We start from the raw sequence: 20,735 nt of genomic DNA, 5'->3' as shown, positions 1-20,735 counted from the left end.
GAATCTAGGCTAAGCATCAAGGTTCCTTTCGGCACAACCTTGAGCTTTTGTCTTCAAATAATTTTAGCGTTTGGACCTTCAATCTCAAGTGTGCAGGGCACAATAGAATAACCACAATAGGCAAATCAAGTAAACGGTTCTCCCTGGCTGCACGTGTGCCCCTTATTGCACCGCGGTGCAACCCTGTTATTCACGTCAACTTGACATCGAGTCATACCGCTTGAAGACTTCGAGTTCTTGACCGGCGTTTTTTGGCGCGCGAGAAAGGGTAAAGCCCCAAAAGCCGGACTACTAGCGAAAAAGAAAAAGAAAAAGGAAGCTGGCAAAGAGAAACGACAACATAAAGGAAGGCGTGAAACAGGCGTGTAAAGGTGAAGCGGGCGTGCGGTTCAAGAAACGAGATCCCAGCTCACTTAGCCTTGACTTGGCCTCTCGCAGCGCGTTGTTGACGTCCGAGTACTTGATGCAGACCTGTTCGTGCGGACCTGCGCTCACGAACGACCTGCGAAGTTGAAAGCGACGGGCCTCAAGCCACGCTCCGGGAGGCACTTTCAGCGCTGCCAAAGAACGAAGGGGTAACAAGAAAAAACGAAAACGGAGCATTGAACTGAAGCAAACAAGCAGAGGAAGTGCACAGTAAAGAAGGGAAAAAAGTAGAGGAAGTGTGCACGGCTCGAGACAAGCGGTCAGCTACAGACTTCCAGTTGCACCGGGAGATGTTTGCTTCTTTTTATTTCTGAAAATTTTTTTTTTTTTTTTTGAAACGGCGCCTAAACGACCAACCGCGCGCTCCACTTTGGTCGGTTAGAAGGCTGTTCGGGCTGCTGACGTTGAAATCGACAGCTTGAGCCGCCAATGTTAGAAAACGTTTTGAGCCTTGGCGGACTACTGTCCTCCCTTCCTCCATTCTTGTTTGCTTTCTTTCTCGGCCTTTCTTTTTATATACATTATTCCTGAAGCACACAGCAGCTTAGTGTTTTTAATGGGGGGGAACGATGGCCACCCTAAGATTTTTGAATGCGTATACCTGAAGGAACAGTTGCTTTAAATGCTAACCAGAGTGTCCCTGCGGCGAACGTGGCGCAGTGATGTACTTAGAATACCGGTGGCTTTGTATTCTATGAGGCAACGAATTGTAGTGTTTTGAAACAGTTTTTATGCGAAGCATACTACTTTAGCTACCACTTCAGCCCTTCACCGTGGTTATGCGCCTCCAAATCACGTGATACATGACGTCACACCACGTGACACGATGACGTCACGACAGTGGAGAAACGGGGGCCCACCTCGCGCCGTCGCTGTGGTTGTGCGCCTCCAAATTACGCGACACGATGATGCTTCGCATTCTCAAGGCTTAACCAAGTTAAGCCTCAGCCATTTTTTTTTTGTTGTTGTTGTCACACTGACGACTAACCGAGGAACAAAAACAGCAAGTTTAAGTGTCGTCATTTCAACACTGCTCAGGCTACCTCAGGCACGAAACTGACAAGATGCGTTCAACGTTTTCAGTTTGCTTAAATGGCATCATGAATCCGCCAACTGCTCGAGCCTACCGCAGCCGCATTATTTGAGGACAACGCAGAGCAGTTAAGATGATAAACTTAACTGTGAAAGATGTTCATGCTTGTCATTGCTAAATTTTGTGTTCAAAATTTAGCAGTGAGAAGCAACAAGGTAAATGCGAATTACTGAGAGCACCAAAGAGGGGATTATATATTTTAATCTGCAATCTTAGTATTGAATTAAGAATAACTGACATGGCTTGGCAACTTGGCAGCTAGGATTGCTTTGAACACTAGACCGCAACCGTATCATCAACCTTTTGGACGGGCAGTGTAACTTGGCACTGGCACAGCAGGTGCTGAACACTGGTGCAGTGCATACGCCTTCACCTGTACAAAGCCAGTGCATAAGAACGGTATGAGAGCAAAGCAGATTGTGCTGACTCTTGCAAAAGAGCAGTAATTAATGCAGTCTCGACGATACATCAGCAGCTACCTAGTTGCTAACATTTCCCTGGCAAGTGAGCGCGTCTCACATCTCTTTCATTCACTGTCCCAGAGTCGAGTAACAAATCGATCACGAGACGTCGCTTATGCGTTATTGTTTCTTCCTATAGCTGCTGTCCCTACAGTTTCGTTTTTAGTTCACCGCAGTCGGACTGAACAGAAGGCAAGCGTAGCAGGGGGCGGCAGAAAATTAGGTGGGCCGATGAGATTAAGAAATTTGCGGGAATATGGTGGCCGCGGCTGGCGAAGGACAGGGTTAATTGGAGAGATACGGGAGAGGCCTTTGCCCTGCAGTGGGCGTAGTCAGGCTGATGATGATGATGAGTCGGACTGAACGGGAGGACAGTTGACAGGCGCCACTGGTAAAATTAAGCATGCAGCGTAAAAGGAACGACCAGGAAACATGGGCTACTCACGTCTTGAAAGTTTCGAAAAAGTCCTTGAATTGGAGCGACGGCGTCCTCCCCACACCGTGCACGTAGTGCCTGTGTAGTAGAAGCGCGCAGTCCGACGACGTCAGCGTCACGTGTCCTCCGATGTAGTTTCCGTCGCCCCCGAACATGTCGATGGCACCAACTCCGGACGTACACCGGAGCAAGAGGAAGCTGCCAGAGAAAGATAGTAAACTGAGTAAATAAACGAATAAATGAAGGAAAAATTCCTGAAGAGGTTCAAAAAAATGTACTTGTCGCAGAAAAAGGGTAAGTAGGTATCGTGCCCTTCAATAGCATTCCAATACCGTTAACATCGGAATAACATATGTATTCTCACACGACTGCAGCTGCGTTGTGAACGCTGGAATAGAGAATAAAATGACGCCTGTTCGAGCGCTACCCTCGATTCTGGATGCGTTTAATTGTCCTTGTTATGCACTCGGTGCAAGAGAATACGCAGCTTCCGCGCATTTACAGTTACGTCAGAACATGAGCCTAGTTCACGGCACATGTTATTCATGAAGGCTTCTGCTGCTCTGTCACGTTCCGTTTTCTTGATCAGGCGGCGTCACTTTCTCACTTGCTATTCCATGGTTATTATGCCTGATGTCGGTATGAGTCTACTCAAAGTTGTACGCCCTGGGGCTTCGAGCGCGAGCTGATTGGGACCATAACTTGGAGTGTTCCTTTTATTTCCAGGTGCGGCCCATGCAGTGCTGTCTCTCCTTATTCGCCGTTGCACCATCTGCTGACGACGAAGTATTTATCTTCTGGTGGCAGGATTTTTAACCTGGCAGCGTTGAGGATCCCGTTCAGCGACAACCCCGGCGTCGCCGGCGTGTTGAGAAAGCAAGCGGTCCCGCTGCCACCTAGGTCAGTTGACTTTGGGGCGTCATCACAACCTGCCCACGGTGGGAGTTAAATTTAATGCTTAAACGCGAGAGGTTGCTCGGGAAAATGAGCCTTGGTCTCACAAGCCCGACCGGTGGCTGTATTTGAAACCGGTACGTGGCGCGGCAGTGGCGGATCGCTGCACAGCAGTGCCATGAGTGGTATAAGGTCTCCCCGCGTTTTATGAATGTAAAATAGAAAATAGAAAATGTACATCAGAGAGGTAGAGAGAAGAAGTACTTGCGCAGGAGGGATCTCTAATGATCACGCTTAATGATCACTCTTAAAGGTAGATTAAACGTTATGTGATCATTAAAGAAAGAACAGTTTTCGTGTCTACGAAGTGATACGCAAAGGCAGCACCACGCCACTGAAGGGACCCATTAACACCCTCGCATCGTGCCCATAAGGCGGAGCTTAAGTAGGCGAGGATCCCACTCCGATAGAGTAAATGGTCCATTTTAATCTATGTTCGCGCCAGCATTCTGCGCGTTGTTCTCCTTCAAACAGCCCAATGTAGGCATCATTCGAAAGCTTAATGTACATTCTATCACCTGATGCACATCGCTGTATTGTACCTGCATTATCAATTCCACAAGAGTTGGTATTGCAGATGACGAATTCGGTAGTCTCGTTGGAATGACCTACTTCAGGTAACTTTTCTGAAGAAACTACTAAGGACAATTTTGTTCAGCCTACAAATATAACAGATATTTGTCTAGTATCAAATGGCCTCAGAATGTGCGTTCGTTGCGTTCTATTTGGACGGCGGCATTTTAAATGTAGCAAAATTTGGCTATTTTGGGAACGACTACCTGCTCTGTATCGGGGTGCACAGCAACGATATTTTTACCACTTGGGGCAGTCAGTATACAGGTGCAGTGTAGGAAGTTTAATCAACTTATTTTCATCAGTTCTCTTTAATTGCCTTTGTAATTTTAAAAATTCTGTTCGTGACCAGTATTACTGAAATCTTCAAATTTTAAAGGCAATTGTAAAATGTGTCGACACTGGAAAACGCATCGAAGATCGCATTTGACTAGTGGTAAGCGCCTTTGAGGCGTAGTTACATCTCACATCAGGAACAAAAATGTGCTGGGATGACTTGCGGTAATTTTGCGCCTCGTAGAGAGCGTCACTCTGTCATCGTACCTTAAAAAGAGCATAGGGAGTGCCATTTATAAGAACACCGCAAAAGGAGGGGCATATTCCCGGATTGCAGTCACTCATATAGCTCCTATCCTGGACACCCGACTAACATAACCAACGGCTTGGCTAGAAAGAACAGGTGTAAGCAAAAACTTCGCAGATTCTCAGGCAAAGTTTTAAGCAGAATTGCAGGCAAAGCTTGTGGAAACAATTCTGGCAGCGAAGGTAATCTACACCCTAAGTACATAAAGAATACCGTTTAGACTTTCCTTCTTCGCGTTTGATGTGAGCAAACCTCACTACCGAATAAACCAAAAGATACAGCGTGCCAGAGGTATTTGCTTCGGGCTAAGTTTTAAGCTTTCCATTTCGTGCATTTATTAATGCGTTAAAATTAGAAGTCTGTAGATTAAGTATTATTCGCCTTCACGAAATGGTGACGTGGCAGAGTGTTTCTTCGAAAGTGGTTTCGAAACATCAGCTAATAAGGAAGTTTCAATTCAGGTTAATGAGGACCTTTTTTTGAGCAGCAAAAGAGGAAACAAATAAATAAAGGAGGAATGCAGGCACTATAGGCCGACCGAAAGTATTGAGTGTACTGCCACAGTAAACCACCTGAATAACTTTGTTTTAGAAGTGGCTCTAGTTTATTAATTTTGTTTACGCCAGGCTTGTATCAACGCATCTCCAGTACAGGTATGTCGTATTCGACTTCTCAGCTCAGCACAAGAAATGACGGCAAGCGATGACGGGCGCAGCAAACGGTGCACGGCAGTCGATCGCGCAGCGCCATTTAAGGTGACTGTCTCAAAAATGCAGGGAGCCTTTGAGTCATAGAACATTTATTCACAAAGAGAGGCCCGAGGTCACTGGGTGGAGAGGGGAAGGGTATCAGGTTTTGTAAGGTGAGGACCTTGGGTCGGTCAGGTACCCAGGTGGAGCTCCAGGCGAAGCGCCAGCTGGCGAGGGTGTCATTCTGGTCCTGGATATGGAACACGTTATGCTAATAATATCGCAAGTGTGGTGGCTTGTGATGGTTTCGTTGTGGATCGTAATGTGGGAAGTGTCACATCATGTGTACGGTATTCGGCATGGCCTGTCCGCTGCGTGAGCAGCTAACCAGTGGAGGGTTGGGAGGTTTTTGGTCTGTGGAGTATTTGATACGCACCATGTCGTGCCACTTCTAACAGAGGATAACCGCTTGTGTGATCGCAGTTCGTGCTCTGGCCTTTTTCAAGCAAACCTCCGCTGCTCTTCTCAGTTTGGGAGGAGCAGCGACTTTGAATTTGGGTATCCGTTACCGCATGGCCGTTTCGCGATCTGCTTTGTGCTGCTTCTGCAGACTCTTCGGGTCATATACTGAGAGCGAGATTTCCTGCGGAACGAGTCTGCCAGGCTAATTCGGGTTGGCGGATGAGCTCCGACGGCGAGGTTGTGTGCACGCTCGCTCAGCAGGACTTTTTTATAGGCAGGGCGTCAGTCAACGAAGACGGTTTTGATGACATTCAGGGCAGCTGTTGCGAGTGCTTGGGACGTTTGTGGATTGGTAAGATGTTGAGGCGCCTTAACTGAGTCGGTGGAGAACGCGACACTCTTCTTCTCACTGTCGGGTGGTATCCAGGTGACTTTTAGCACGAAAGTACTTCTAGTCGCACTCTACGAGTTTCGGCGGTGTGTATCTGTGTGAAGCCTATGACTGGCAAGTGTAACTGACTCACTGGGTAAATGGACACCTCAATCACGCTGTGAGTAGGTGATGTCATCCACGTACAAATTCGGGCTGTTACGCGCCTTTCCTTTTCTCGAAACCAGTGGAAAATTTATACTCCGTTGATTTTTGAGGAAAGCAAAGGGGCTTAAGTGTCTCCCCGGTTCAGTCGGCGCCTCAACCCCGCTTTGAGGTACGTGGCGGTGGTGTCGACTGTCTGCAAAAAACCGTGCTTTCTCAAAATATTTCGAGCTAACAGTTGATTAACCACCAGCCATTTCTGGAGTGATGTGCGCGCCATATAGCCTGCGCTATGGCGCGTACTGCACTGTGGTGCTATCGATCCGTTCTCTGCGGGTGGAAACGTATGCTGTTTCAAGCATATATTTGATGCAGACGCTTGTGGCGCGCTTCCCGTCCGTAATAGCGAAGTCAGTAAAAACTTAACGTTTGTCTTTTGCGGCGTTGACATGCCTCGGGCAATGGTATTCCTTGCGTTGAGTTTCTTGTTTGTCTTTCGATGCAGGGATATTTGGATGCCGGTTTGCTGTACTGTGGCGGGTCGTTGGAGGTAGATGAGGTTTATAGCGTATAGAACGCTTGCAGTCCCTATTGATGTCATATTCCTGCAGCCTTCTACCTTTGCCCGTCATATTCCCGCGGTCTTGTTGCGAAGTGGCGGTCTCTTGAATCACATCTTCGGGGGTTTCCGTTTACCTGAGTTCCGCTAACATGACCAGTGTTGTTTTTTCACAGGAGGCCAGTGATCACTCACATAGTTTCTCCGACAAGACTGAGCCATAATAAAAATCGGCGGTCACAAAAGTGGCGCAACCTTTCGCTCATCTAGGAAGATGCACCCTCAGCTTTGGCGCGCAGATTGACAAAATATTATTCATGATGATAAAAAAAGATTCTCTGTGGTAGTTCATTTGCTGGTAGAGAAAGAAAGCGGCAAAATAAAATGAAAGACAGGGAAGAATTTGTTTTTGGCAGTTTATTGGAAAAGGTCGGATGAACGAATTCGACCTTCACTTACTCGAATCGACCTTTGTCATACCGCGTGTTTGTACAAGCTAGTAACAAGATAAGGCATGCTTACAATATTTGTTGCTCATGGCACTGACATCTTCACTAGTCTACGCGAATAGCATGAAAGCAAGATATGAAGAGCAACTAACCGACATGCCACAAAACGAACGTCTATATATGATGTACCCTGCAAGTGTTCATATTTCAAATTCAAATTCAAATTCAAATTCTTTATTACATTCAAAAGTACACAAAGATGTGTCCAACACTGTCTGGACCCGTAGCCGTAGGCTAGTCATGGGTCATGGAGGACAGCTGTAAAGATTGAAATGGGATTAAGAACTGGGCAGCGGGTGACTGAGACGAAAACAATCTGTGAAACGTTATGAAGCTGACACAGATTAGTGTGGATTAGAAAGAATGCGCGAGTTCATAGTACACCAGCTGAAATCGAGGAAGTGGAATTGAGCGGAAAATGTAATGCGCAGGACAGGTGACCGATGGCCTTCAGAGTGAGAAGATGGATGCCAAGGAAATGAAAACCTAATCGAGGGCGTCTCAGACATGTGAATTGATGAGTTTAGAGATTGTGCTGGGATATGATCAACGGCTGGTGCAAGAACTGACATTAGGAGAGAGAAAACGTCTTTAGGCTTACACCACGCCCGTCGTTAGGGTCTTCCTGTTACTCCGTTGGCTTAAACAGAGCAGGCTGCGAGAGATGGAGCCGCCAAACCAACATGACCCTCTCAGTTATAACGACGTATGTCCGTACGCCAGTGACTCACAGATATCAGTAAGACATATGGCCGGGAAGTGGGCTACATCTGACCACATAATCGCAGCGAGACGCACTTCCCACAGCGACTATTCCGCTACCAAGCATAAGAGCCCTTACAAAAATGAGTTTTGAGCTTCGGTTGTCCTCTTGTCGAGTTTGTGCTACATCAACAGGAAGGCAACATAAACCCAACGTAAGGTGAGTCTGCTCAACAGCTGCTAAAAAAAAATTAGGTTTCGGCTTCACCCAGCATAGCTTATGTTAGGGAATTTTTGTTCATTTTCTGATGCGATTTTACAGAGCATACAAATAGTAAATTTAAGCTCATACGTGCATTAGCTGAAAAGAGAGTATTTGAAAGAGTAAACGCTTTACTTCGATGCACATTTTGAAATACCAGGATTAAGACCCAATATTAACAAAAAGTTGCGAGAAAATGGCATAGGTTCCAATATTTATGGGCACTCAGTGCACCATTACACCATTACATCGCATTTGACTGTTCATCGTCAGTGGGTTTCGCCAAAAAATGGAAGATCTTATTTGATGCAGATCTGGTTTTCTGCTTTCAGCCATTTTTTTGTGTCGACGAGCCATCTAATCCTTTCGCGTTAAGAAAGTATGAACGCCCCTAAAACTGCATCGGCAGTCGGTCATTCAGGAGTAATAGGAATACATTCATATGAATTTTTTACCTTTGTAACATTTTATTTCGTACAGCGTCAGTTTCAGTCAGAGGAGAATCGACACTGTTCAGAGACTGCATTTCAGTATTTAATTGAGATGGCAACAACTAATCAGCGATGCTGAGAGCGCTAAGCGTAGCCACGGTGGCCACTTTTCTGTTGGAAGTATTCATGTGCACAGCGCAGATTCAACATGATGTGATGAGTCAGGCTCAAGTTTTCAACATGAATTCAACACAAAAATAATTAATAACTGGCGCTGAAAAAGCTCCGCTTCAGCATGGTGTCCACTTTTTCGTGAGAAATATACACTGCCTCAACATCTACCCAACACAAGTCCTTCCTGGTCCCAGCACAAATTCAAGACAGCGTGTTAGGTCTGCTGAGTGCTCAAATTTTCTCCTCAAAAGGAATTTTCTTAAACGATATGTAAATGGCTGTGAGTACATATGGAACCAAATCTCCCATAACCCACAGACACATCGCCACGAAAAGGTTCCTTGCATGGTAGCAGGAATTGATCGAGAGAAATAAAACTATGACCTTGAATCTGGTCCCCGGCATCTAAATTTCAAAGGTTACGGTTTACAGACTGCGCTTTCCGAGGCGCTCAGAACGACCGAACGACGAGCGCTGAGCGCGACGCATGTGAGACGATGCCTATTTCAGTGGTTTTTAAAATTTGTGACGAACTTGAATGTCAGTGCCATTTGTTTAGAGATGCCGAGAGTAAAATGAGCCGCTGAACACTGAAGAGAAATTCGACGGGCGGGGACGATTTTTTATTATTAGGAGACTTGATGGTGACATGGCCGACGGCCTCCCGATGGTCAAGTATGGCGAAGAGAGAGAGAAAAAAAGAAATTGTTCTCCTCTTCCGGTAGAAAACCTTGAAAAACAACGTAACTTTTAAATTGCACTGCTGTGTAAAGAACGAATGTCTTTTTATACTACTATTTCCAGTTTTCAGATAGCTGGTCAGCCTTACCAGTTTTTCGCCTTGAAGATCAGAAAAAAAAATACATACGGTCTTCTATGCTAAATGCTCCTTTTTGTTGAGAGTGTGCTCTCATATTTTCTTTCCAGCGCTGCAGTACCTTAAAAGGCAAAAAAAAAAAAAAACTACGCGAGAGCGCTCCAAACATTACACGCTCAATTTCCTGTACTAAGAGCGAAAAAAAAAAAAACTAAACAGGAATGAAAACCATGGTGTGGTAATTTATGTCAAGCGTTTCCTCCTGCCCATGTCGGTGTACGGCCTGGTTTCGTTGTTCAACGCAAAACGAGCAAAAAGACGGCATCCGAGAAAATTTCAGAACGACTGGTTTTGCCTGACCTATTCGATAAAACATGACACCTCGCAGCGAAGCAAAAAAGAGGCGGTGGGCGTCATATATGCTTGTTTTCGTTTGTGTTCTAGTTTGCAGACTCCAAGGTAATCGAGAATGCCAGCTTTGCTGCGACTTTTAGTTCTTGCTGTGGATTGTCTCACCTGTCAGCCTGCTGGCCCCTGTCTCGTTAATTTCAGCGGGCTCTTGATGCATCCATCCAATTACTTTGTGTCTTCATTATTGCACAATAGCGGAAGATTATCATCGTTCCCTTTATGCCACGCTCTCAACGACCACCTCTGTCAAGATGTTCTACACGTATCACCTTAATACCTATCCTTATAACGTTCCTGGCTTGCTCGATTGAGGCGTGACGCCTCTAAAATTGCAAGATGGATACAGAACTGTTATATACGAATAAACTGTAAAACTGTAGAACTTAGTTAAATGTTAGACGTGGCAGAATTTTAAGTTGGTTCGTGTGGAAGGGCTTGCTTTTTATTAGACAGTTTGCGCCGATATGTGATCGTCTCTACATTGGAACTGAAGACGTTAATTTGCAATCTAGGCAGTGCAAATGAGGTTTCTGGCCGAATTTTAATTACATTTAGAGCAATGTGCTGGACGACCTTTCCCGAGGAAGTACAGGTTAAAAAGTTCGCTGTGCGCTTCGAGATTCCTCTGTTTATGTGGTATTTTATGAACTTGGTGTTCAGGATAAGCAGATGCTCGGATTAGAACGCGGGAAAATGTTTTGTACATTCTTCTAGGTGTTCCTTCTAGCTCAGTCCTACTTGCGCAACTTCATACTGCTATTTCAGTCAACGTGCCTCATAATTGCACGCTCAAACACTAGAAATAAACCCGTCGCGGTGGCTCAGTGGTTACGGCGCTCGGCTGCTGACCCGAAAGACGCGGGTTCGATCCCGGCCGCGGCGGCCGAATTTCGATGAAGGCGAAATTCAGAGGCCCGTGTGCTGTGCGATGTCAGTGCACGTTAAAGAACCCCAGGTGGTCGAAATTTCCGGCGCCCTCCACTACGGCGTCCCTCATAGCCTAAGTTGCTTCGGGACGTTAAACTCCAATAAACCAATAAACCAAACTAGAAATAACCTTGAAATCTGGCAACATGAGCTACATACTTCTCTGCACACACGTTCACGCGCCTCCTTGTGTGTGCAGGGACGCCCAACTAGTGAAAGCAAGCATGTGCTTGAAAAGACAAGCCTGAAGCGCTGATGTGCGCCGAGAAAGATATGGTGTGAACACGCTTCTCCAGTACAAGGAATATGCGTAGGAACAAGGTATGGCGCTCCATCGCATGGGAGCTGAATGCCGCTTGTGGGCGCCGGTATATAATTCTCGGAAACACGGCGAATTGCTCTCAAGGTCCAGCGTTCCTAGCGAGTGCGTATTACTCACTGCTCGCCATGGGCATTTCGAGTCAAATCCATATGTGAGCATTACAGAAAATCGTCGGTTCTGTGGCACTGCCTCATCCTGTCTTCGGCTTTTTTTTTTTAATTTTTTTTCGGCCGCTTTCAGTTCTCTTTCCATCCTACCACGCACCTCCCCAGCTACTGACGAATACTTGATTCGTGGGTCGTTTTCGCCTTCTTTGCCACCCGTTTCCGTCGCTAGGACCCCCGGCGAGCAAGAGTTTCTTCGGTACTTTCGTTATTTTTTCTTCTTTCTTAAGATGCCCAGTCAGCGGCTACCAAGGCTACGGGCGAAGCCGGCTATCCTGCCGTATACACAAGCCTGCCTGTACAAGCGCTCGCTAGCCGGGCAGCTTCAGTCTCACTTGGCTGATCGAAGTGCGTGAAAAACTCCCCAGAAGAAAAGACAAAAATACAGAACCGCAGGCACCAAAAAACGCTAGGGCATTATCGAGCCCGCCGACACCACTCCCTTCGATCGCATTCCTGCCAAAAAACCTGTTCCGAAACAATGCTGCCAATCTCGCGAGTTGCTTGTCTTCGGTGAAGGAGAACGGGCGGAAATGCCGTTATCGCCTTAAACGCGGCTGTGTACGCCGTATCCGTCCGCTGAAATGTCTGACACGGGCAGCTCGTGAGCTCAGATCGTGTGCTTCATGCAGAACGGCTGCCATCTGCTGACAGTCACGCATTATTTGGCCCCGTCGAAGCAGCTACCACAGCAACCTCTCCTGCGTCCTCAGCGACCCCAGCTCTGCATTTTTGCTTTGGTCACTGGCTGTAGGGAACAGGAATCTATCTGGAGGAATTCTTCAATGCGATGTTACAGGACCACAGTGAGGCATCCGTGGGGCAGTGAGGTATAGTTTATGGGGTGCGGTAAAGAGCTTGTTCAAAATATGTCGTTACTCTCTTTAGGCACCAGGATAGGATGGAGGAATGGGCTTAGAGAAGAGAGTATGATTTAGTCTTGACATAGATCGATACTTCTATTGCATTAATTCCTATTTCTATCGCATCTTCTCGTTATTTTAAGTAAGTCCCTGCCACAGGCCACATAAATTCACTGAATACAATGCGCACACATTAGCAGTATGGTGGAGATGACGGTCGACGGCAAACATAGTGCTGTGTAAGTCTTTATTTTTACGTTGTGTACGGCTCGCAGCCCGCGAGACTGCTGAGATCTCGTGACGTCATGTGCCACTCGAATGAACTCCTGCGCATATTTACTTTTTTGTACGGTCTTGTTAGAATTTTCAGCTTGTAACGTAAAGAAAGGCCTATCCCGCACGTGTCCCTATTATCTCAAGCATATCATCGCTCGTTATAAGGAACTGACCCACTCTTGTAATTTGCTGTCTTCGCGTCGTAGAAGCTGTGCCCTCCTCCATCGCACTCGAGGTTGCATAAAGCTATTAGTAAAACCGCAATGCACTCACACTGAACATAGATGACTGAAGACAACTGCTCATCAGCAAGCTTGGTTCATGCTTCACATCTGGAAGTAATCAGATTATACTCTCCAGTGCCTGAACGGTGTGTCGGTGGCCATTACGGCAGCTTTCTTTTTTCGCGATGCAGTTTTGGTTGAAGAAAAAGAGACTGAAGTAGGGAATTAAAGTAATAGATTAAAAAAGAAATCAAGCTGGATTGCAGCATTCTATTAAGTTTAATGGCGGATGCCTGGCTTGTTTTGCGTTTTTATATATCGTATGTTTTCTTGTCCTCAACGTCTGGTGTACCTTTCTCAAAAACATGCAGCCTCCAAGACTGCTGAGCTAAAAATTTTGGTGAAGATGCAGAGCGCGCAATTCACCACCTCCTCTTTCGTTTCCTCCACTCCACTGCCCTTCAGCGACTCTAGACGTGGCACCCACTTTCGTTTCCGTTTCCATTCTCACAGAGCTACATCCATTACCTGTCACAGATCTGTCTCCACTCCTCGTCCTCAGAAAACGCTGCGTTATCGTCTCCTCAAGACGCCCGCGATAACACTTCTGGAATCGATTATCGCTCGTAAAAAAGTGCTTTTGCACTTACTCCCAGATAGGCGGCTTTTAACACGCATACAAATGAAGGGAACATAATTATTCAAGTGCTGGGAGCATTGCCTCGACATTGTGTCCAGTATTTGGACCTATTCTCTGCTTGACGAAATTTTATTTTGACTTCTCTCGTTCCAAGCGGATGCAGGCTCGTATGCCTGTGTGGGTTCCTCACAACAATCGCCGTTTGCAACCTTTCAGAATGCTCTATGGCACCAAACTCGCATATCCAGCCATCCCATCTCTTCAGTGCTTGACTATGTGTCTCGAACGAAGTCCAGGTGACGAAGACGTGTTTGACCCCATCAGTGCTCTGCAATATAATGCGAGGCATCTAAATTTGCCTATGTCATTTATGGACGCAGATTCATTTAATACGTGTGGTCAAGTGTGGCACAAGCTCAACTTTCAGTAGAAACATTTTAAACATTTCTAGAAAAACTCCTTGAATGCGGTAAACAAACCTACTCCATCGCCATAACAGCTTAATACAAATCCTGCACGCACAGCAGAGTTCTTACAACCATTATCCGAAGTTTGCTTCCTACGCCCTGCGCTTGTTTGCGACACCCTCCCATCTTCTCCGTTCTTCTGTGCCTTTATCACGTAATGGCGAGCAGAGAGCGCCTAGAAGTCGGGCTCCAACGGCCAACGGTAGCAGAATGGCAGCTAACGCAAGGTGTACAAACGCGGTGATTCGCACGGCAAAGCCGACAGTAGATTCACAGGGAGAATAATTGTGAGCACCTCCCCCTTATCAACGTTTATACGCGTAAGGGACGTCCAAACTTTCCAGCTTATCGCATATCTCCTATTGCCGACGTTCCAGCGCAGTAGGAATGGCGAGAGGAGAAATGAAGGCATCGGAGACACTTGTGGGAATATTTTATCACTGATAATAGCACTGATACGAGATGTTTTCGAGAAATTATCGTTCTAGGTGTTTCTACCAGTGGTGCGCCTTTAAGCTAGCATTAATTCTCGCGTCTCCCTCTGGCCGAGGACCCATAACTCTGCCAGTGCGCGGCGTCAGTCACCGACGAAAAGCCGGCGCTGGGATTTGCCAAATAGATTTTTCAAGTTACACTAAATGTGTTTCGAATTCCCTTTAACTTAAAAACATCCCAGTACAGACATGTTGACGATGACACTCACGCTTTCTCAATGTTGAAAGACGTATCATCACTACTGGCGCATCGCCATAAGAGCTGACGCTCTTAAGCTAGCTTGTAACATCACTTTGAGCCGTTGGAGTAAAAATATATGCGGCTAGTTGCGACACCAATAAATGATACTCGTTTTTGTGCTCTTTGAAGGAGTCACTACACAAACTTCCAGCGTTTATAGGCTCGGAGACAACGTACAGACACTTCGTCAGGAAGTGCCACTTATAGAGCGCTAGCTGTTCTTCTACCCCGGTATAGCGGCGTCGTTTTTGATTTTGGCATCCGCACCGCAAGAAGCCATGCTGATTTGGTCAACACAATGTGATATCGCGATTTACGCCACGACAGCAAAGTAACGTCATGCCTGACGCCACTACAGCCAAGAAGAAAAAGAAATTCTTCGTTTCTTTCACGCCAGCTAACGCTAACAAAAATTCACGTCACTCAATTGTAACCGACCTCTGACTGTTTTACCAAGCGCCCTGCTTCCTCAGAATTTTTCTAAGACATTATTCTAGTGCTCGCCTTATGCGAGTAAAAGACAACGAAAGCTCTAAATCACTTAATCACAGGTTTAACCTGTGGGTTCTCGCATGAGTGTTAAAAGAAGTAAAATACACGCGAAGAAGCTCTGCGATAAAGCAGGGGAAAACTTTAATTATTCACTAAAAATAATGTGCAGGCGGTGTACATCTGAAGGCCAGTTTCTGCTTGGGAACAATTTCAAACAGCTGCAGCAGTTTCTGCTTTATACAGAGAAATTCACCTCGTGTGCTATCCAACTTTACCAGAACCACAACGGAAAAGACGTCTTGGAATGAGGGATAAGACAACTGCCGTATTTAACTTGTACTTTTTTCTTCTCCCTGTTAACCGCAGCGCCGCTAAGTTTCCGCCGTTTGCTGGACTGCTGATATTATGAAACACTAATAAGAAGGGAATGATACGCAAGAACAATAATATCATTCGATTATATGGCTGCGGTTCTAATCATGCGGTGCTTTTCCAATCACCATCACTGTCCCAACGAAATAGAGCTATCTATACGTAGGCAAGTCTCGCAGCCAATATGAGACAGTGACTGCAGGTTTCATCGCAGAACAGCAGATATCTACCTTCTTCGGTGTTTATCCGCCGTTTTTGGCACAGATACACTTGTTAGGTGTAAGTAAATAAGCCATGCGATATATTTAGAAAAGCCTGCGGTAGTCATAAACACAAGCCAAGAGAAAAATGTTTCCTCCAATTTTCTTTCTCATGCCACTAAAGGTGCTTGACGCAGAATCAGTTGAGAAAACGTCACGGGGAATTTGTCACGGTTGGTGGAACGCACGGCTGGCGTGCGAAACTGCAGCTCCTGGAAGGCAACCGTTGTCTGGGATAGTTCACAGGAAAACGCGCTCCAGTGCGCGCTCGAAACGCCCCCCTTTGTTTTCCAGTTCTTCAGAACAAGAAAAAAACTGGGAGCGGCGTAGTATCGTCGCGTAAGCCACAGGCACTGTGAGGCTATGTGCGATGCGTGTTGTGGCGAAAGTAAGAAATGGTTAAAGAATAGCAAGTTGTGTTACAGGGCCAGTTATGCTGGCTTCTTTTTGCTTCTTGTTCGAGCGGCTTTGTGCGGTAAAGTTAAAGGAAAGGTGAGCTATAGGGCTTCACGCAGAGGTTGCAAGATCTATTTACCCTGGAGACAAAAGCAGCGCATCCTCTTTTTTTTTTTTTTGTTAAAAAAAAAGACCAAATTAAGAGCGAACGCAAGGCGAAAAATGAGATCATGCCAAAAAAAAAAAATGTTGGTTTTGCAGTCTTTTCGGTTTCAGGGCTCGCACAGAACATCTCTGAAAAAAAAAATTGTTTTGATCTGCTGTCCACAGAGCCAGCAATACATGTTGGAGTCGAGCGTCGGTGCCGGAGGCCCGCAGCTTCAGGTTCGGGAAAGCGAGTCACGAAGCGAACAAAATTTTCAAAACGCTCTCATGGGACATAGAACAGGCTTAGAGTAGCGTGCTGGTTGGAAAGGTCGTCCTTAATAATTTTTCATATGCATGCTTTGATACCAAACAATTAGAAACATTGTGGTTTTCTTCATCTTTGTCTTCCGTCCCTTTCGCGCTGTTTTTTCCACCCAAAATGAACGTATACCAACTCGCCCAACCTTCCATTCCATTCTACTATTAGAAACAAAAGCATTTTTGAACAGGAAAGAGTTAATGAGCTCAGTTTTTTTCATATATTGCAAGATTTCCCTTTATCAACTAATATGTGCGCAGATCTCCCATCGACAGGCTCGCATTTTATTGCTATTAGCGTTTTTGCTATCGTCAAAAGCGTTCCCGATTGGTTTTCTATTGAAGTCTTAACTGTTCGATGCGAGCGTTGGAAACAGTATAAAAGAGAGTTTATCACATATCCGAAGAATGGACCCTTACCTTCAATATTTCCATATCATTACCTTACAGTTTTCCAATATTCAAAATTTTTGTCCACGAATGTTGGGCATGCTCTTGAGAAGGGCGCAAATAAACACGTGCAGCGACAAAGAAGGCAAAAGTAGAATTTTAGAAATAGTGCAGTCTCATTGGCTGGGGCCGTTAAACTCCAGCTGCGTTTGGTGCAAACACCCGCACATGACCAATAAACCTTTTTTTTTTTTTTTTTCCAGCCGTCACGTGTGTTCAATTGCGTCTTGAATATGCTTCCGAGAGCCTTGCCGCTTCAAGTGGGTACCTTTCATCTTGGTAATGCTATCAACGAAAAAGGAGCGCTCGACAAACGAAAAAAAAAAATGACGGTCGATTTGAGTAGTCAGGCCAAAGGCGAATTAGGCGCGCTAGTACTTCGATTTTCACTTCGCGGTTCCGGTGTTCGGCTCTGTTGTTCACGGATGGAAGTTGCTCGGATAGCGATAATGGGTCAATGCCCATATATGAAGAATTGGTCAGTCTCTAGATCCATAGGCCCCTGGGAGTTCTTGTACTACTCTTGGCACAGTGGTGCAGTGGTGCAGTGGTGCAGCGGTTGCCCTGCGATGGCAGGTGCTGCCACAGGAGAGGCTTGTGAGACCCAGGCTGCTCTTCCCGAACACCCTTTCGCAGCCAATCATTAATTGAACTGCCACCTGCCATGGTGGGCTGGTTGCCGGGTACATATATGCCACAAAACAGGCTCCTTCTCTCAGTCACAACAACAACAACACAACAACAACAGCCAAACGAACACACAACGTCTAAATGCGGGGTGTAACCACTGTAAGTGCTGGCACAATGACGATCGGTCGAAGCTCAAGGGCATTTGCCGCTGCGCTCCTGAGTTGTATCCGAATAGGAAGTTGTCGTCTTAGGGCAAGTATCCTTTTCATATCAGGCCACAAGTTTGTCTTCAATGAACTTTTCCTAACGCAAAATTTTATGAGGAATTGGGCTATACGCCCCATTTTCTGCTATTTATCATTCTTCAGAGTTAAAAAAAAAGCTAAATTTTGAATGACCAGTAAAAGTAAAGAAGGCATCGCTAGTGCTGATATGGTTTTCGCAAAAAAAAAAAAAACATAGAGCACAAAAGAAGTAGTGATTTACCATTTACTGCAAAATGATATTTTTTTAAGTAATTACAGTCGAAAGTGGAAGCTTGGGCAAGTTGATTTGTCATTATCGCTACAGCGCAAAAGACGAGGACTAGACGAGTACGCAGGCACACCGCGGTGTCTCTGTAATCGATCTCTTTTGCGTTGTAGCGATAATAATTACAGGTACTTAATCCTTGAAAGTGTTACTTCGAACCGAATAAACTTTTAGTTATAATATTTGAAACATGGCGTGAAGGGAGCAGCTTAACTAAGTTTCCCTAAAATGGAGCAAGTCGCTCAGAAGGTGGCTTTGTTCGGTCCTGTTACCCTTTAAGTTTAACATGCCCGTCTGAAATGTGCAGGAATTGAATATGCTCTACAATCGGTGTCGATACGGAACGTTGCTTTCTTAAGTTGTGTGTAGCCAAAGCAGGCAAAGTTATCAGTCTAGCCCATCCGCCTTCACCTAACACGGAGAGTGAGCGATGATTTTTTTTTTTTCGTTTCATACACGCTTCCCGCCTATGCTCCCCATACTTTGCAATTGGGTGACCTTTAGTGCTGCAGTAAAGGTCGTGATTCTGGAGAAGCAATTTTTTTTTTTCATAATGTCGCTTCCTGTGCATGACTGCTAGCTTAGACAGCAGAACGGAACATACAGTGGAAGTTTCTTATTTCCGTTGAAGCAAGGTACTTGTTTGCACCATTTGATTTTACGTAGGAGTCGAGTACATTGGCACATATCGAAAATATACGAGCTCCATGCCATTTCTCTTCGAAATAGTAAAATGAGAAGCTTTCTTCGGGCCATGAACACTTCACGCACGCATCCTGTCAGCCGGCAATATTGGCGCTTTCATCATCCTGCTGACGCACTTACAGAACCTTCCCGGTGTCATATTAGCAGGTAAAGCAAGCAACTGCGTCGCAGTCGACGGAACAAGCTAAAATAAGCGCGATGACGTCAGAAGCTTAGCTTCACTGCAGACAAGAAAGTTGCATGCTGCGTTAAAGTGGAAACAACACTGGCAGCAATGCTTTGAGACAGCTGCCTCAGTTGAAAACATGGCAGCGCCCATGAACGAAAGGCTTAGTGATCAGTGTTGGCTTATTGGCTTATTGGGGTTTAACGTCCCGAAGCGACTCAGGCTATGAGGGACGCCGTAGTGAAGGTCTCCGGAAATTTCGATCAACTGTGGTTCTTTAACGTGCAATGACATCGCGCAGTTCACGGGCCTCTAGAATTTCGCCTCCATCGAAATTCGGCCGCCGCGGCCGGGATCGAAGCCGCGTCTTTCGGGCCAGCAGCCGAGCGCCGTAACCACTGAGCCACCGCGGCGGGGGATCAGTGTTAGGAACACTCAAGCGGCCGTAGTTTTGCGGCACTAAGGGAAACAAGACTGAGGAAACCATTTTGTTCCTTCTATAAGCATTAAAAAAAAAAAATCTGGTTGGCTATCATATGATCTGGTGCGAGAAATCTGCGTTAGCAGTTTTTTTTTTTGTACACTTCACTTTTACATTGGTCGCCTTCCCAATGGGTAATGGGAAGGAGGAGGTGGGTGAATGGTGGGTGGAAGCCTTCTGGCAGGTATGTATGTGGATAATTTGGGGTTCCGGTGCAGCTTCACAAACCAAGGCTTCACACGCCGGACCGACCATTTTGGTTGCACCTCACTCTTTTTGCTAAAGCAATGGATTGCTTTTTGCTAAAAAGCAATGAAAGCAATGAATTGAGGGCTCTCTATGCGTGGGGTTCTTATACTAGGGAATGGAAAAATTAGGGTGTGGTGGGCGCTGCAGATAGCTCGGGTGGGCGAGCAAATTCCTGCCATGCACATTTGCGATGTGGCCATTCGGAGAAGGCATGAATTACTGTCACTTTTGCGCGGACCTTGTCAATATCAGGGTCAGCAGCGCGGAGCAACCCTTCCTGTCGGTCGTATCCGACTCCGCGCCAGAAAACTTGGTCCTGAGCCAGATCGCTCCGTACGTGCTAATAGAACGGGCACGCCCTTTGACAGCTTGCGCGGAGCACTTGAATAAGATCGCCCTCTGCGGTAAGGACTCAACATGCAGGCGCGAAAGTGACGATTATGCGGGACAAGGAGCGCAATGAAGAAATACCGAGTTCCGGCTATCCCAGCAGTGACAGCCGCTTGGCCTACGCCTACTGACATTTTGCTTCTTTGGCACAAGATAAACTGATCGTGCCTGCTTTCAGTTTGCCCTGCCAGCGCTACAATTTGTTCCGGGGGTAATAAGAAATGGTAAATGGTCTTGGTGCGTGAGTGGAAGCTGGGTTTTCGCGGCCCCTTCACGCATCGAAAGATGCTGTGGACGCTTGAGGGTTATTTACTCGCATCTACAGTCGAGTAAATGCGTACTTGAATTGACTGAGGACCATGTTTTACCTTGTTGAGCGTAACGAGGATTTTCAATTTTTATCGAGCCGTCAGAAGCTACCTTGCCCAGCTTTCCTGAACATCATGAGTTAGT

General features: G+C 46.0%; 1 protein-coding gene across 1 annotated transcript in view; it reads right to left on the bottom strand.

Moving 5' to 3' along the window:
- LOC149372782 (salivary peroxidase/catechol oxidase-like) overlaps window positions 1–20,735 on the bottom strand; it is a 114,158-nt gene that overhangs the window by 38,152 nt on the left and 55,271 nt on the right. Inside the window, exons 2-3 of the mRNA XM_089587368.1 lie at window positions 2,426–2,614; window positions 414–502 (exon numbers count right to left, since the gene is read on the bottom strand). Coding sequence (XP_089443494.1) covers window positions 414–502; window positions 2,426–2,614 — 278 coding nt within the window. The remainder of the gene's footprint in view (window positions 1–413; window positions 503–2,425; window positions 2,615–20,735) is intronic.

This window comes from Amblyomma mixtum, chromosome 1 (assembly GCF_055824585.1).
Source record: "Amblyomma mixtum isolate Tamu chromosome 1, ASM5582458v1, whole genome shotgun sequence".
NCBI classification, from domain to species: domain Eukaryota; kingdom Metazoa; phylum Arthropoda; class Arachnida; order Ixodida; family Ixodidae; genus Amblyomma; species Amblyomma mixtum.
Note: the sequence above shows the minus strand (reverse complement) of the source record. Positions and strands in the feature narration are given on the sequence as shown.